Source organism: Corvus kubaryi, unplaced genomic scaffold (genome assembly GCF_017639235.1).
Source record: "Corvus kubaryi isolate FWS band 111438036 unplaced genomic scaffold, C.kubaryi_AGA036_p1.0 37126, whole genome shotgun sequence".
NCBI lineage: Eukaryota > Metazoa > Chordata > Aves > Passeriformes > Corvidae > Corvus > Corvus kubaryi.
In genome coordinates this window covers 814872-833518 of record NW_024581031.1, presented here as the reverse complement: position 1 = coordinate 833518, position 18647 = coordinate 814872, and the positions used below count along the sequence as shown (strand labels likewise).

General features: G+C 37.2%; 1 protein-coding gene across 3 annotated transcripts in view; it reads right to left on the bottom strand.

Annotated features, from left to right (window-relative positions):
- Positions 1-18647, bottom strand: part of ZNF804A (zinc finger protein 804A) — a 159419-nt gene that overhangs the window by 65137 nt on the left and 75635 nt on the right. The window contains exon 1 of one of the 3 annotated variants that reach the window (XM_042021164.1): positions 5463-6687. The exons of the other annotated variants lie outside the window; for them this stretch is intronic. Coding sequence (XP_041877098.1) covers positions 5463-5576 — 114 coding nt within the window. The 5' untranslated portion in view covers positions 5577-6687. Of the gene's footprint in view, positions 1-5462; positions 6688-18647 lie in introns of those variants that run through there. 3 annotated transcript variants of the gene reach the window in all.

The window sequence follows — 18647 nt, the reverse complement described above, 5'->3', positions numbered from 1 at the left end:
GGACTGATCCCTGCACTGCTGGGCACCCATCTTACTGAGATCGCTCATGGGGATACCACCATTTACCTGCTTGCAAGATCAGATCCCCAGGGCATATATTGATGCCATGATGATTTTTTTGCCTTTTCTTTTATACCCCTTTTATACCTTTTATAACTTCTGTATTCTTAGTGCTTTTTGCCTACATTCTTGGACTTGTTTGTCAAGCTGAGAGACTAAACATTTTAGAAGCTTCATAGCTAGGAATCAGTGTGCCCCAGACCCCAAGGTCCCCTCCAGAACACATTCTGTAAACCAAGATAGAACCATCCAGGGGAAGGCTCCTTGGGGAGGGGGGCTCATTCAGGCCTCTCAGTGGGGAATCTTTGATAGATATGCTAATTAGTAAAACCTATAATGTTATACCAGATCTTTTGGGGGTGTGCATTTTGCAGTGTGCATGGAGGTGCGTTCGAACTGGATGTGGTGCACCTAAGGATCCTTAAAATAAATACCAAGGTAAAACCTCTTTTCCCTTCTAACCATGTTTGATTCTTGATTTTAAGACCGGGAAAAGGCATCAGTATGAGTGGTCTTTGTCCAGAAAGAAATATAATAACAACGCAATTTAAAATACTCTAGGGTGCAGGTATATAAGTATTATTTCAAAAAGTTACAAAAGAAATATTTTTTGCCTTGCTTAGCTGGTTTCATGCAGTTCATCTTCTTGCAGCTATGGACAAACACGTTCAGCATATCTGGTTGCCACTGTCTTATCAAAAATGTCTCTGTCTCAGTAAAAGAAATTACCACACAGAGGAAAGAAAATATTACAAGTAATAGATTCACCAGTTAATTTCTTCCATGCATACAACCATGCTTATCTGAGTGTGGCGCAGGGAAATGTCTCTGACTCACAGAAGCTTGAGCTTCAGATGCTTGGGGACAACAGAGCTAAAGAAATTATCTATACAAAAACAGTCAATGAGAAGCAAAGGTTACACACTTTTCACAGGAATTTATTTTCACCTGCGCAGTGATAAATCTCCAAACTGTACCCCAATGCACAACTCCAGAGCATCGCAGCAGAAAGCCTCTTGTTTGCACTACCTTTTCACAGAATAATAAAGGAGGGAGGAAAACACTGTGCATTGCAATGTTTCTTGTTCTGCTCCTCATCTCTAATTTTGAGGATTTAGAATTATGGAGGAATTAAAAGAAGCCACCATCCCCAAAGACTGGGCCCTGCCCCCAAGCCTGGATTACTTAAAATATGCAAGGGAGGAAATTGTGTTTGCTTTGCTGTGGAAAGCTGATTAATTTGTTAAGACTTCAGGCCTTAAAACTCAGCCTCACAAAGAAACTGTATGGATAAAAAGAATAGTACTTAAACAGTTTATTAAATACCTCAATTATAATGCCATGCCAAGCAACTAACCATATTAGGCAATTTTAAATACAGATACTGAATCTAAATGACAATTCCGGATTCTGACTTCTAAGGTGAGAGTTGCATCAAGGGCTTAACTGTACTTTGAAGTAAAATTCCAAGGATTTTATGAATCCTAAATTACACTGTGTTTATGCTTTGCAGAAAAAAACCCTTTTTTTACCAAATCCGACCTTCTAGCCTGTAACACGTTTTCATTAGATGCTTTCTTTTAACAAAACCTCAATATCTTCATAACAAACATAAAGGAGTTTTTCAATGTCCAACTGCTGTCCAGCATTCTATTTCACTGAACGACACCCATACTTATTGCTTGGTTTTAGTGTTACTTGCAGACCCCAGAAAGTATGCAACTGAAACTAGCTAAACCAGAGTATTATTCAGAGTCAACATTAATAAATGGATTTAAGTTCTGAAGTTTGAGAATAACATTTTCTGCTTTCAGAAAAACTGTGTTTGAGGTTGAACAAGCTACCTTTTCATTTTAGAAAAAAAAAAAAATCCCAAAGTTTCTAGCACTGGTAAGGAGTTAAGGCTGATGTTCCCTTTCTCTTACTGACTGCAGTGATCCACTCCACCTCCTCTTCATACACTGTATGTGCCAGCACAAATCAAACCTGTTTGGCTCCTAGGCACTAGGACAACATGGATAAAGGCAAGTAGCATCAGCCAAATAAATCTAAATGCCAGGTAACAGTAGAGAGAAAATATATCATTATTCATATGTCACTTTTCTTAAAGGTTTTAACAGGCTCACATATAATGTGTATTTTTATACATAGTCATATTTGAGCTATTTTACATGAGACACTTGCAGACAAGGTAGGCCTAGACCAACAAGTATGCTTTCAGTGTTTCAGCACTCTGGAGGAGGAAAAGACTATCCACAGAACAAATGCAGCCTTGTACTTCATCAAGTCTTTGAAACTGCAGTTTTCTCACAAGACAAAAGATCCTTCAGTAAAGCAGCACTGCTCTGGTGGTTTGCTTTGTGCATATGCATTTGAGCTGGGCACTGCAGAGTCTCTACTGTAAAAGCTACAGACCACAGCTGGGACCAGAAGAAAATTAACAGTGCTCAGGCAGACCCTGTTTCATCCATTTATAGGGTAGAAAACTCTTAGCAAAACTCCCAGAAACTCTCTGGGAAGCCCTTTCTTTCCTCCAGATGTGTGAGAGTAGAGGGGGAAAAAACCAGACCGGCCAAACCAAAGCAATCCACGCAGCAATAAAATGAGAGATACTAAGATGGCAAATACCCGTGTAGTTTCCAAATGCTCGGGCACAGTGAAATAAAAAAAGACAGGCAAATACAAATAGGCAATCAAAAAGGAAATGCAGAAGTGCAACAACTGGGAGCAGGAGAACGACAAAAGGGAGGATGCCAATGTCCAAAAGGAAGAGGAGACAGCATGCTAATCCCTGCTCAGCAAAAGGATCCTTGGGATAAGGATTCTTGGGATAAGAACCACTGGCCATTCATTGTATACCCAGTCACCACAATGCAAAACCCTGTATTCAGAACTGGGGTTCTCGTGTTTTTGGAAAGTTCTCTCCCTTCTCTCACACAGAAGTTGAAAGAACAAAGGTCTTCAATCCTCTACAAACAGAAAATGAAGCTATTTTTTCCACTCTCTTCGTTCTGTTCCAATTAGCCTCCCAAACGAACCTGGCTTCCCTGCCTTTCCTCTTAACAGTATTAATATAGAAAAGCCTAGGAAACTTCCCTGAGCTGAGTTAGTGCCTGGGGAATTAGTATATTTAATATGAACAGTGCAGTGAGTTTAGCAAGTCTCTAGATAATTGCCTTCAGCAATGCTTCTAACTCCTCTCTGCCGTGTCTCCACCATTAAGAGCATAATTCTGTATTTTGATTTCTAAAACAGTATGATCCTTTATTCCCACAGTTTCCAGACACACACACACATAATCACTACACTCTACTGAAACAGATCCCCAAATTATAATGCCAGGTTTGTCTTTTTTTAAAAAAAAATCCAGACAGCTATTAAAAATATACTAAAATAAAAGAGAGAGAAAAAAATTACACTTCAAACTTTGAGCACTGCATTTTTAATCTATCAGAGTACTTTATTCACTTTACAAACACCTGCAGTATCTTCTGCTCTATGTTGCACTTACACATACTAAACCTGATCATTTAGCATGATTATAATTTACTGCTGATTATAACCATCACTAAATCAACTTAGAACATTACATTGTTTTGACAAAAGCTGATGCCTGTCTTTGCATGAACATCCCCACACCTCTGATATATTTATTTTTGGAAACAATTTTCAGAAAAACTATACCCAATTTTGGTCCCACTGTCTTGTAAAATTGTCTCCATATTGGGCTGCCAAATTTTCCATATGTGAAATCCAGAAAAATATGTATTACATTTAGGATTGCACCTGAGTTTGACCAGATTAACCACTACCAGATGACCTCATACTACAGTTACATAAAACTTGGAATTTTTAAACTTTATTTATTTGGAGATGCAGATTTTTTTTGCATGACCAAGGTTTTAGTAGCACTCTAAAAGCTGCACACATATTTTAGCTATTTTAAAAGTCAATAATCTACATTGGCATTGACAAGTTTATTAACATAAACTGCAAAGTTAAATGCAAATTTTTCTTGGTTGTAATTGCAAATTCTATGTGTTTTATAAATTTTCTGAAAATCCTCTACTTATCTTCCAAATAAATTAAGGGAGAGAAGAACAAACACATCAGGACAGACCAACGATACCTCTCATTTAATATCTTGTCACCAATACTAGAAGATCTTTTCCAGGTCATTAAAACCATTTCATTAAAGATGCTAGAAAAATAACCATTTTCTAAGAAAATTTCTTATTCCTCCTATCTACATTTTTTGGTTTTAAATTTATTTAAAGAATGGGGGGAGGAGGGCGTTTACTCCCTTCCATTTTCATATTTCATCTCCTGTAATTGCAGATCTAAAGGCAGAGACACTTATTTTTCTTTAATCATGCCCTTGGCCTCAGTGGTATTCTGGTATTCTGTCATACTGAATTACCCATGACTTCAAGCTCTTCTCTCAGTTTTGGTTGTCATGTCCTTCAGTTTCAATGACTGTTCATTCACTGCTGCATCTGAACAATTTTACAAAAGCCCTAATTGCTGTAACTCAGGGGGAGAGTAGGAGCCCTCATTATTTATGCACAAGGGAACAGACTCCTCTGTACCTCCTGCCTTTAATAAAAAATGACACAAAAGCCTTTTCACATCCAAAATTACTTTCAGACTTTTCTCACCTTGCACACTTTTTAAAAATGGATTCAAAACCTGTTAGCAAAAGCCTTTTAGAGAAATCAGGACTAAAACTGTAATTAATATATCTACATAAATGAGCAATAGTATCAAGCTACACATTAAAATTGGCACTGGAGTTTTCGCAGTAATTCCTGCAGTACCTAATGTTAAAATTTGCAGAAATTTAAAATCTAATGTACTTCTGTTCATCTCAACTAGAAAATTACCATGTTTTCAATAGAAGTATATCACCTTTTTGTATTTCTTTTGCTCATTTGTTCTGAAAGAAATTCATGAAGTTATAAAAAATGTTTTAAGCATCATGAATCTCCACAGGGATATCCAGATCTTTTCCACAGATGGCATTTTTATGAATGTATATGCCCACAGAATATTGTCTGAGGATAAAATACTGACTTCAGGATAAATTATTTCCCCTGGATGAATTCTACCATGTAATGTTTATTTACTTAGACTTAACAATTTGGATGTCAATAGATTATAAATGCAAAAAGAAAAAATAATCTAAAAGAACCATGAAGTCAATTATTCAAAATTAATTATTCAAGCAACTACAGTGTATTTAGATAAGCCCTATTTACAGCTCATTAAGAGCTGACCCAACTTCAAAAATTCCTATGTTCTCCACTTCTGCATGAAGCATTAATAAAACCCAATTGACATCACGATGAGAAATGAGCTGTCTAAAGTGGTCTTTAGGTGATTTGTCTACTGGAGAGCCTCACCTCACTCCTATGAAAGTTCTCCAGGAATACAGTTGGACTTCCCATAAAACTTGTGGGCAAGACGAATGTATGGAAATTTCTTGCAGCTTTGCTCAGCAACTCTTCATCAATCATGGCTGATAGAAATCTGGAAGGTTTCGTTCTATTCTCTGCTCTATCTTCAAGATCTGAATTCTCATAAGAACAGAAATTAAGGTTTCCAGGAAGCTCTAACAACCAACCAATATAAAAGAAAATACTCTGATCCACTTTTAATGAATCAACTCTTGGGAAGCAAAGCCAATGATTTATATAAGAAGAGATTGAAAAAATTGTAGTAGAACTCAGTAAAAACGGTTGTTAAATTTTGTCTTCATACATGCTAACTACAAATTGTTCTCTTTTAGCCTTTGTGTAGTTTTTTTCTGACAGTAGAGGTTGCAATAAGAGAATTACTTCATCACAGTTCCCATTTCTAGGAAGTACCACGTAGCACTTGACCGTGCTGGGTGCTCTACCCATTAACTGGCAGCCTCAAACAAATCAACAAAAGGACCCAGCTGGTCAACCAAAGAGAAACATAAAATGAGAAAAGAATCAAAAGATGTTTCTGTTGTCATGTACCATCCTTATACCCCTTCAGTCTTCACCTATGCTTCTCACCCTTCTGTCTACCTGCAATCTTTCTATCAGACAGCATCCAAACACACTGCTCACAGTTCGCCATCGGATCCAGATGGCTTTTACCAGTAATTGATTGCGCTCATTACTTTTAGAAGAATAGTGGGATACATCATGCTCCAGGGAGATAGAGCTGTGTGCGAAGTACAGGCTCTGGCTCAACAGAAAATAGACCCATGTCTGTTTTCAAGGTACATTGTTCTTCACTGTAAGCAGCAAAAAACCAATTCCTATGCTGTTAACCATACAGCTCTGAATTTACCCATTTTGCTTCTGCACTGCTAAATAAGCACATAGGTTTCATCAATACTTTGTACCCAGTCAGTGCCCTACAGAACTTCATTACATCAGCCAAATTTGTAATACCATAAAAATGACACCAAGCTAATCTGACATGGTCTGTTTTCTATAAACCCATGCTGATTAGTAATAACTATATTTCCCTTGTTTAATTCTTTATTAATTGAGTCCTTTAGAAACCATTCCATTATTTTCCCAGAGACCAATGTCAGGCTGACAGACTTATAATTATCTGGGTCTTTAGCCTTTTATTGGCACAACATTGGATTTCTTCTCATCATCTGGAACTTCCCCAACACTCTACAAAAAAATCAACAGCAATGACTCAGAGAATTATTCAAACAGATTTTTTATAACTCTCAGAAACTCTCAGTTCAAACTTGTTGACTGCAAAATGCCCAGCATTATTATCCATTATTAAGAATCCTTAGTTACAATTTTAATGAGACCTTGTCATGCTCTTCTGCTGCCTTTTCCAAATACAGAACATCAATACTTACCCAGAATTATCTTTTTAAACTCTTCTATTTTTCATTCCTATGGCATCATTCAAACACTTTCCATTTTCATAACTAATTAAGTAATCATACTTTAAAGTTACAATTAATTAGTTTTATTTATATATATTTATATATTATTTTTCTATATAAAAGTCTAGTACAAATGAAAAGAGAGTAGTTTACAACATTGATCCTACCTCACCACTGATTTATTTAGGGTGTATTTATATACATATACAATATATTTGACGTAGATAATGCATATACATGTGTATTATAGATACATGTATGTGTGTATGTGTATGTTTACACACACACATTCCTCAGTAGATGTCTACAATTTCTAGATTCTGATTCATACTTATTAAAATCAACTAACCCTTGGCTTTTTGTTTTTAGTTTATTGTTTTTATTCCTTGCTTTCAGTGAGTTCTCTTTTTGAACAGCAGTGTCCCAATTATTCTCAAAGCCGGCCCCTTCAGTGCCCTGAGCACACAGACATATCTATGCACATCACATACACACATAGATCTTCTAAACTCATTCTAGCAGCTTAGAATTCAGCTAACTCAAGTTCTTTTGTACTTTGGTTAATTACTCCCTTTGGTAGTTAAACCACCACTAATTTTGTCTTCATCTGTGAAAATGAGGCCTAACAGAATTCTCTCAAAATCTGATTTCATAGAAGGAGATAAATCATTTACATTTATGTACATCATATATATATATATATCTTTTTTTAAAAGAAATAAAAACAATACTGTTAAGAAGGCAGTGTGATTCCAGTAACACTGTAATTGAAGTCTCCCATAACAGTGATTTTTCTTCCTACACATTACAGGAGGAACTGGCCTGTAGCTCTCTACTGGTGGCCTTCTGCACATGGTGAGTTAGATCCGCATTTTACACATTACCGATTAGATAGTGGAGCTGTGAATCATTCCAGAGAGTTACTTCATAAAGATACCACATATTTAAGCCACCACTTCTCTTCTTCCCTCCCAGTGCTATTTAAATATGTTTTCAGCCTTTCAATCATTTGAATTTTCCCATTAGGCTAGATTATTAGCAACCTGATCAAATGTATTATAAATTAGGGATTTCATTACTTTTATTTATTGCAGGCACTTAACATTTGCACAAAGACAAAGCATTCCTTCTTTTCATCTTCTTTGATGTATTGATTAATGCTGTTTTCCAGGACCTTGATTTTGTGCTAAATTAATGCTTTTTCTCCCTTTGAATGTGTTCTTTTCACTGCTCCCTTGGTTAAATTTTCCTTTCTAAAAGACCAACTCCTCTTATGCAGTAAACTTCCACCAGAGACTGGCCCAACATCACATCTCAAATCCCATATTTTACAATACTGTTCTGTGCAACAGTTCATGTCAAGAATATTTCTTCACCCACAGGACAAAAAGTCAGTTGGGTGCTACTTTCCTTTGCCCTTTTTCCAGTTCTGCAGTGAATTTTCTGAAGTGAATGATTGTCACTATGGTAGGATAAAGACAGAACAACCTTAGTACATTGAGAGCCTGGGGAAGACAGAAGTTCAGGAAAGGCTCAGTTATCCATTTTGAATATGACAAACCAGGCAAGATAGATTAGGAGGACAAATATCATAAACACACGGCTAAAAACAGGTCACTACTCAATACTGTTTATCACATTAGTGATTCCTGCTATGATTTTGTACTTCTCACCAATTGTACCATTTCATGTTGCCTGCATTATTTCTGATACTGCCAGAGAGATTCCATCTCATGGCATTTTTAAAACATGAAAGTCCTTTACACCTTTCTTGTTTTCCTTGTTACAAGACTTACTTTGATCTTTTTTGTAATTTTCCACAGCTTCATTAAGAACTATGAAAGAGCCACACAGGACTTCAGTATTTTTTTAAAAATCATGCTAAATCATGGTACAGTAGAAGTTACAAAAATACCATGAAAGCAACAACTAACACTTTTTTGGCTTTTTCATACAAAGCCAGCTAAACACAGTATGCTAAGGCAGGGCGGGAAACATCACCCACACTCAGCTGGATTAAAGGACCAGGAAAAAGGGAGTGCAAAACCAGCTCCAAAGGCAACCTGCATTAAGTGAATTCAAATCTGCTCCTGGTGACTTGCAAAAAAAGGTCTGTGCTATGGTGCCATAGGTGGCTTTATGCCGCGATTTCCAAATTTTCCCTGCAAGCAAAAAGAATAATGCCTGCCCGAGAATGATTCTATTTTGATATTAATACATGAATTCTGGTGTGCAGTAGGAAAAATTTATTGGGACATTAGCATAAGAACACTACTCCTCTCTCTTGTTATCAGCGTAGCCCCTTCAAGCTTTCTCCAGGTATTCCAAAGCCCTGGATAAGCATTTTGACACCACAAAAGTCCAGGTTGTATGAAGATTACAAGCGCTCACACTTACAAAAACAATGCTAATCCCATTAGGCCACAGACAACCACAGATAAACCAATTCTCATGCTTCAGAGAAAAGCTATGACACGCTGTAAATGATCACATATGCAATCATGCTGTTACCAAACTATTCCAATTTTAGCATATAGCGAGCATAATTTATTCAGATAAAACCTAAGGCAGGAAAACTATATTATAAAAATAGTATGCCTGGGAAATTGGGGCATTTATTATTAACATATAGAGAGACTTGGCCTTCAAGGCGTTGCAAAAATGCTTTTTCTTATTATATTGCTTTTTTGAATGCTACCTAAGGGTGCACTTTGCTTTTCAATAGTCATTTCTTTGCATAACACAAGACTTACTTTACAGTTTGAGAAACTGTTTTTTAAAACAGCATAAAAGAAAGAAAATCACCCTAACTCTGGATGGCAGATCCTACATACACCAAGTGAAAAAAAAAACCAAAACCAACCAAAAACCAAAAACAACCAATCAACACTAATTCATAAACAGGCAAGATTTTCATAACAGACGTTGCATAAATGCACTTGTTTATCCCCTGTAAATAAACAGGCTATGAAATCCAATCATTATTTAATTGCACAAACAGTCTATGTGGCCTCTGGGCTACACAGATGTATTTGAAGGATTTCTTTCTGTTCTGGACTCAATACATGTTGCAGATACCTTAAATTCTGCTGTTTTGACATAAAAGGAACATCACCTAAAAATTATTATTTATTACAAATGTTCTTATTTTTGCCTTTTCAACTGTAAATTATTTGTAGCTCTTTATTCCCAGCTCCTGAGAAGGTCTGTACAAGCATAAAAGCCACATGTATACCTTGTTCCTTTCCACTTTACCTGCCACTTGTACTCATGTAAACAGTACCTTACTCAGCAGAGGTAGAATGAAAACTACTCTGCTGAAATAAAGAAAAGCCAGCCTTAAGGGTTTTCCTGGATAGAAATGTGTATTATTATATATATTAAGGAAATGGAACAAGGCTTTAAGATACAGTAAATCCCATATATCTGTGCTGTAGCCATTTCAATTATAATCAGGGAGCAACTGTTTTAAAAACATGAATGATGTGGAGAGGATGAATGGTGGGGAGCAGTTACTCATTGTTCTAACACAGGAACCACTCACCAGTTAATGACATTAGCACTAGACCAGTTTAGGATGGAAAAAAAAAAAGAGAGGGAGTTCACCGAGGGTGTAATTAAACCCTGAATCTACTTACTGCTACAGGATGCTGTGGATGCTAAAAATGCTGGGGAGATTAGAAAAATTACTATAAGAGAAAAAGGTTTCAAAATTGTCATGAGCTGGCCCGGGCAGCAACTGAACTGCAATGGATTAAGGTTAGACTTCAGCAACTGCATGTGGCCATGGCTAGAGACTGAACATTGTGCTGTCAAAGAAGTCTTGACAGGTTTTTTTGTATTTTTCCATTATATAATGCACTTGAGAAAGTTTAAATCAAAACAGTTACATATATACAAAGTACTGTTGTTATTACCCATGAGCAATGAATAACAGCACATGACAAATGTCTTTCATGCATCATCAGAAAAAACTCTCACTCAAAATGATGAGCTGCAGCAAACCTGAAGAGCTTTCCTTCTTTTCTCATACAAATATAGTGTGCATCACCTGGGACTCAAAAAGAAATACATGACAATAATTGAGCTCCTAAGACACACACAATTCTTTCTTCAATCCAGAGAGACATGAGCCTTCATAAACTTGACAAATACAGCTGAAAAATTTCAATGCTGGTTGAAAAACCACAACAATTTCTCATTTATTTGGACTTTTGGAACCAACTACTATCAATAATAAATTTATAAAATCTGAATTTGAGTTAAATGCCAAGCTGAGACTGATCATTCAAAGTAAGAAACCAGTATGAAAATGGGTTAACATTTGCTTCAGCATTCACAGAACTGCACTACACCACACACCATCTATCATAAGCTTAGCATCAAATAAAAAAAGATCCAAAGTATCAAATTGTCAGCAAAATTTTACTGGCTCACTCTAAAAAAGAAAATTATTGTTATGATTCCCAAATATACTTAATTTTTGCAATTATTTATTTTGATAAATGATTTTCAATCAAGCTGTTCCTTCCATATTCATAGTGAACTTTGCCTCACATCTTTCTTTTCCAGAGTGCTGGTATTTAAACCTCTCCTCCTTCACTGCTCCCATGCAAAAACTCTAACAGGATTTAGCTATTACACTTCCATGTACTTGCTATATGGTCTGATTGAGTACAGTTCAATGTGAAAATTAGGAGTGGCAGTCACCAGGAAAGATGACAAACCTTGTAGAGAAGACCATTTCCAATGAAGCCAGCTTCCCCCTTTCCTGCTAGAGCCTGACAGCCCGCAAATATCAAGTTGTTGCTTTGAATCATGCATGTGTGTTATTTTCTAAACCAGTTTTCTATTTGGCAAAGCTGCTTTTGCAAACACATTTGACTTCACGGTTACTGAAAACTTTTATATTCCTCTAGGTTAATGCTGTCTGATTAGAAAGTTTCTCCAGGAGGGTTTTCAGCCAAACCCAAACAGGTTTCTTATCCTTCACATTTCGGAGCCTTCCTCTGCAGTTAATGAAAAATTAGAAGGTGCCAGTGGTCTGAATTGATCCCTTTTTAATGGAGATGGCTAAAATGGGAGGGCTGCATTCTCCATTGAGAGCACATGAAATGAGGCTGAAATCTTCCTCAGTTTGTAGACGGCTGAAGCTAATTGAGATAAATCCAACCCACTGCCTGTAACATGACATTTTTTTTTTTAGACATGTTTGTGAGTTAATTTTGTCTAATTTTATGTATTACTGAGAAGCAAACAGAACCAAGTTGCACTTCCAAATGTAAGGAAAATCTGATTCAAAGATTTATAGATTATAATAATAATCATCATCTCAGTTCCACTTTGAACTCAAATGGTTTTGGATTTATTCTGAATGGCATAAAATATTGAAGTTAATGAGCATAAACAACCTATTACAGTCTTACAAAATGCAGCTCTGTGGCGTCTGCAGGAGACAGAGTTGGATTTGCCTCAACACATGTTCTGTAGCTCGTCTTTTCCTAAATAATATGGTGAATAATGCTCCAATTCCTTTTTCAATCAGACTAGTGATTGTCCACTATTTTGAGAGCTGATACAGCAATTTGGAAACTCTTAGCGGGACACCAAAACGGCAACTGCAATTGAAACTAAGCAGCGGATGAGAGCAATTCATGAAATGACTGTGAATATGAAAGGGGACAAAATCAGAACTGGCACAACATTGCAAGGAGAAGAAAATACCATGTAAAAGTAGGTTTTGATGCTTTTAGGGGCTATCTAAAAACAGAGGCTGGACAAAATTAAGAGAATAAAAAGTGGTTATATTTATTGAAGGGCCTTCAGGTACATGAGAGCAGTCAGAGCCCCCAGGGGCTACATCCAAAAGGGACAACAGGGTCATGGGTTTTCATACTTTTATAAGTTTGGTCCATTAGCATATCGGGGCTTAATCCTCCAATTACAGCTTCAGGTAACGAAGTCACTTACCCCAAGTTTGCCCCCCCCCAGCTCATATCTTGGGGCCTGAGACAGTAAGGTGTCCTTGAGTTTCAGGCCTAGAGAGGAATTGTTTTGTCTGACCAAAATGGGAGAACGGTAGTTAACAGTCCATATGGAGTTAGAATTACACACTAAAGGATATACACAGGATATGAAAAATATAAAAGCTAAAATCCTAAGGCATCATTTTGCAAAATACAAAGTTTAAAAACTTTCAGCATAAGATTTCTTTTACTATCTATTGCACCTCTGCTAACTTGGGAGAGGGTGGAGCAAAATCTGAAGCACCACCTTTCAATTTTCCACTGACCCACACAAATATCCCTCATTAATTAGCAACTGTATTTCCCATAATGAAACTACCTTTTCAATTATACTGTTCCAATACAAATCCTTCAGCTCAGCAGTATTCCTGATCAGGTTTTCTGTCTTTGTTTTTTCACCCTCTTGGAGAGCTGTACCTCTAAGGTAGCCTGAATATTTCTAGATTGAGACACCAAGTTTCCAGAGCACTGAGCACAGGTGCTGATATCCCCAACCTGTAAGAGTTACTAAGTGTTTTCTCACACACAGCACATGATTTTTGTTCCTGTGCTGGCTGGCAGAAGGTCTGAAAAAATCCAGCAGCTCAGTCTCAGCAAAGATGTAAATTGTCAGGCATGATGAGGAAAGGAAGATGCTCTGTGGGGAGTGCTCTTCACAAAGTCCTTGAGCTCCTGTCACCTTCTCAAGAGGAGCTGGTGAACATCCCACTGTCACCTCCCAGCCTGCTCGCAGACACTGCAGCAAAACAGCACAGGGGCAAGGCCATGCTGACCTACAGTCAGGCAGGATTTGGCCTCCAGTGAGGATGTGCTACACAGCCCCTTCAGACTTAATTTTTTTTTTTTTTTTTTGTTAAGTGAAGGGCAAAATAGAATCTTCTTGAAATTGTTTGAAGTGGATTGACATTTTTCAGTTGAAGACTGTTGTTAGTTTCACAGCAGGCCTAATTTTTAAATTTAATGTTCTAGCGCATATGAAAAGGAAAGCATCCTAGGGGGATAATAACTTTTAGCAATCAATTGATTGCATATAGCTGTGGGTTTTGCAGGTACAATCTCTTTAAGAAGGCTGTAGAATAGGAAAATTGTAGCCTTCGGATGTACAGTTTATCTGAGTTCGCAGGACTATTTGCTGATCTGCTTTAGATCTTTTTTTTTTTAAGTAAGAAATAAGCTGTAGTAAATAAAGGAGCAAATGGTCAGCAGGCCAGGTCAGAAAGCACTGCCTATTTTATACTATCACTCTAGGGGTTTTCTGGGGTTTTTTGTTCACCCTTTTTTTGCCTCTGTAGCCACTTTTGAAGAAAATTTATTTGATACTTAACTCAGACAAAAAAATATGATTAACCTGAACTATTTTAACTGCAAGTCCTACCTAGTCAACTGAAATAGTTTAATAACCTGTTAATACTAGAGCAGTGAATGTCTCCCTGGACCTACAGTTTCCTTAGGTCCATTACTTTTGCCTTCTTCTTCCTAGACGCATATGTTATACACACAGAGCAGTACACAGAGGAAAAGGTATTATTAAAATTTAGTAGCAGTGTAAAATAAAACCCTGTATCACATTTTTCTCACAAAACACAGCCTCTCAGGTGGAAAACCCATCTTCAGATTTGTTTTCACATTAGATGAGTATCATTTAGAATGGTAAAGAGAAATTAAATGATCAAGGACATTACTACTGACTTTTGTTATTGTTATAAGCAATTGGCTGTTAGGAGGAAAAAAAAGCCAGCTGTTTTCTAAATGCAGGTCTGTTACAAAATTTTAGCATTAGTGAAAACTCAGGTTTCCATATATGCAGATATGAAGAAGCAGTCATACAATGCCCATGACTTTTGAATAAATTTTGGGTTTAATACTTTGCTTCAGGCTCTTCTAGGTTCAAATTAGAGTCAGTAATCACTAGTTAAAATCAAGGAACACAGAAATCTGGAGGTCACCAGTTATGGATCTAGAATGAAGCCTGCCCATGGTTTGCTTCACAAAACCAGGTACATTTGGGTGCCTGCTGTATGTCCAATAATGTGAGACATGATGAGGCAATACAGCTATTGTTATTTATAAAACGTGGCTTTCAAGATAAGCTCTTGTTTGGAAACTAGTTACCATGCGCAATACTAATCTGAAAGCAAGCCTTCTAAATTTCCATTTACACATGCTTCTGTAGTTCAGGCAATACACCATCTTGGGAGCTGCTAAGTTCACACAGACATACTTGGCAAATCTAAGACTCGCAAGGTTACAGAAAATTCATAAGGGTCCAGTGTCAGACCAGTCTCTTCCTCTTTATCTCCCAATATTTGCTCCTGTCCCACATGTAATGGCCAAATACATTCTCATGTACATCTATATCTGCTGCTCTTAGACAGGCTTATAAATGAAAAAGTAGGTGGTAACATACTTCCATGTAAACTGAACTCATGAGACTGCCAGCCAGACCAGTACATTACAAGAATACATGCATAGGAAGATCTCAACCCAGACTCTAATCACAATCAATCAGTGAGATAAGTCTATGTTATTAAAAATATATTGAATCTTTTTATTCAATTACTTCATCACAAATACACAATATAAGAGATGAACTTGCATTTAAAAACTCAAAGTTCTGGACAGTTTGAGCTTAATAAGGACAAAATAATCAGTTGCAGATGCTTTAACTTAACATTCAAAAATACCCCATGGGAAAGCAAGATTTAATTTTATGGTCATCTGTCATTTTAATGATGTTCTTGTTATAATGCAGAACATCTCTGTCCTACTTGTCTGGTTATAGAAAACATACTAAACTAAATAGGAAAGCATTTAGCTGCACTACATCTACCTTGTATCATCAACAAAGAATACATGTCATTGGGATAGGAATTACTAATATATCTGCTCATTTTAAAGGAAACAAATCATAAATCCTTGCTATTCAAGTATAATTGAAGTCTGCCAGTTGCTCTTACTTTTGTTTTCCCCTTCTTTCAAGCAACCTTACCCATCCTATATGCACTCCAGTGCATTTCTTTATGTTTGGGATGGGAGAGAATATCGAAATGTTCAGGGACTGCATGTGTTTTGCCAGGAACACAATAAACTATTATTTCATTTTCAGTGAGCATTTTACATTTCACATTTACAGGGAAAGGGAGCTTTTCCCCTGCTACTGCCTACAAGGCAACCTGTGGATCTTAACTCTAAAAGAAGCCATAAGGAAGGATTAAAATTAATTTGCACAGTATGTTACAGGTCAGATTCTCTACAGTCCTTATATACCAACCCATAATGTCTGCTGAAGATGGAGGTGTAACCAAAGATCCCTCCTAAGGGCCAAGCATACATTCATGGACTGTTTCCTGCTCCCTCCCAAAACCCTGCTCTCTCCCAAAACCTAAGACAAGATCAAATTTTTATTGAAATGTGTGACAGACCAAGACTACAGACAAAAATACTTTTTTGGAAGAAGAGAAAATATGTCATACAATATGTCATACGTTAAGACCTATACTTGGAATATAATAACACTTAAGTTGAAACTAAATAGCAGCTCTCTGTATCTTTGCACAGGAAGAAATTAAGACAGAAAGGAGAAGCCAGTCTCTGGGTATAACATGGCCCTTTCCTTCAGATTTCAAAAGTCTAGCTGAAATCACTGCCCTGACTGGAATACAGACAAAGAAATGCAGAGAACAAATCAGCTTGCCACCAGAAACACCAACATTAATATATATGATTATTTAAAATTTGTGTCTTTTAAAGCTCATGATATCATTACAGGCCCCTTATATTCTTCTTGTTTTGCCTGTCTGCCCAGAGAGGAGCTGGTCCTGCAAAGATTGAAAGTCCCTTTTTTCAAGACAACTTGCAACAATAAGAAAGAAATAAGCAATACTTACATAAAACTACAAGTTAATTCCTACTTTTCTGCTTCCTTCTGTATTAGAAGTCAGCCTTTAAGACTCTGAGCAGAAAGCTGTTACAGAGCAGCTAGAAAAAGATCTAGAGAAGTAGAAGAGTGTCCATGTTCTCCAAATAGCAGCTTTTAGGAACTTGATGCCACCTACAAATATCCAAGTGCATTAGAGCAGTGAAAAAATGACAGCAGTTGATGCTGTCATTCCTGGTACCATTGCATCGCTATTCCACATACTAAGAAAGAGAGGTTCAAAGGGACATGCCCAGATACATGGACCAAGGCAGAAGGGACAGCACAGTACTCAATCCTGATTTTTAGGTCCCTCTTCCAAGGGAACAACTTAAGCAATTATTTCCTCTTAAGCAAAACCTCATCTTCCCACCGAGATAAGGGTGATAGACCAATTAACACTTGACACGTGTCCATGTTACTTCTATAGAGCCTCTTACGATAAACCAGGGCCTGCTGCCTTTAAAGTCCAATATAACAGTAGAAACAGAGCATCAGCCAGACATGAATCTGGGACAAAAAGCAAAGACAGAGAGGCAGGCACTCAATCCCAAAGCAGAGTTATCCCCAATAGCATGCTGGGGCTTACTTCCCTCCTTGTTTCCACTGAACTTGAACATTAAAGTTAATATTTTTCTACAGGAATGAAATTTTAATTTATCTGCTCCAAGGTAGTACGACATTAATATAAACCTGTCTTTGTACCTAATATTTCTTCTCTGTCCATATTAAAGAATTCAGCTCAGCTTTACATCAGCAGCTTCCAACAAACAACTTCACTCCCTATAAAAAAGCGGTAGCAAGTATTATTTACTCTACTACAACATGTTGTTGCTCCTGAGTTCTCTTTTTACTAGACCTGATGATAGGCACAACAGAGAATATTTCAACATTGCCATCTGTCTCCTTGGCACTTCATACCAAGTGAGTCGCTGCCACTTTGATGGTAAATTAGAACTTCCCACCAGATATGTTAACCCAGAGGCTGCTGACAGGTTGTCCTATCTCCCTCGATACCTTCTTCCCTAAGGTCTATTTTTGATTTTGAACAGTCTGAGCATCTTAAGAACAAGTTTCTACACGGTCTGTATTAAATTGCAGGAATTGTCAATAATATGCAGTCTGAAGAAATCCTTCTATAAAAGACTTTTACAGCATCATTAAGTTTATGACACTACTTCTAGTACATCTGAGGCGTTCTCACAAGAGATGGTCACAAAGAGGTTCACAATAGTGCTTGGGAGGAAGAAGACAGACGTGGTGGGACAGACCAACTCACAGAAAAGTTGGAAAACTGTAAAGTGAGGATCAACCCACGCCTGATGCTAAAACACCAATACTGCATGTCAGCATGTTCTCTTAAATCCACCTCCCTTCCAAGATAAATCACTAGAGCTATGTTAAGAAAGTTATAGTCCCAGTTTCTCACCACTGATTGCACTCTTGTCTGAGACAATCTAATTCTTTATTTCAGCTTCAATTTTTGCAGTTGAAGACATATGGCTCTACTTTGGCAGCTGAGCTCAGAGATGTGAAGGCCTTGCAGTCCAGCACTGCAGGAAGGGTATTACCGAGCAGGTACCTCGAGGGGCCAGAAAACATTGAGGATACATTCTTTTGTTGTTGTTGGGAGGTGAGAGACAGAAGATTATTCTGAGGGTCTACTCAGTTCAATATAAAGAAAAAACAGATCTCCCAAAATCTTTGAAAACAAAACATTTTCCCCAACATTTTTCTAGGCACCAAAGTCAGG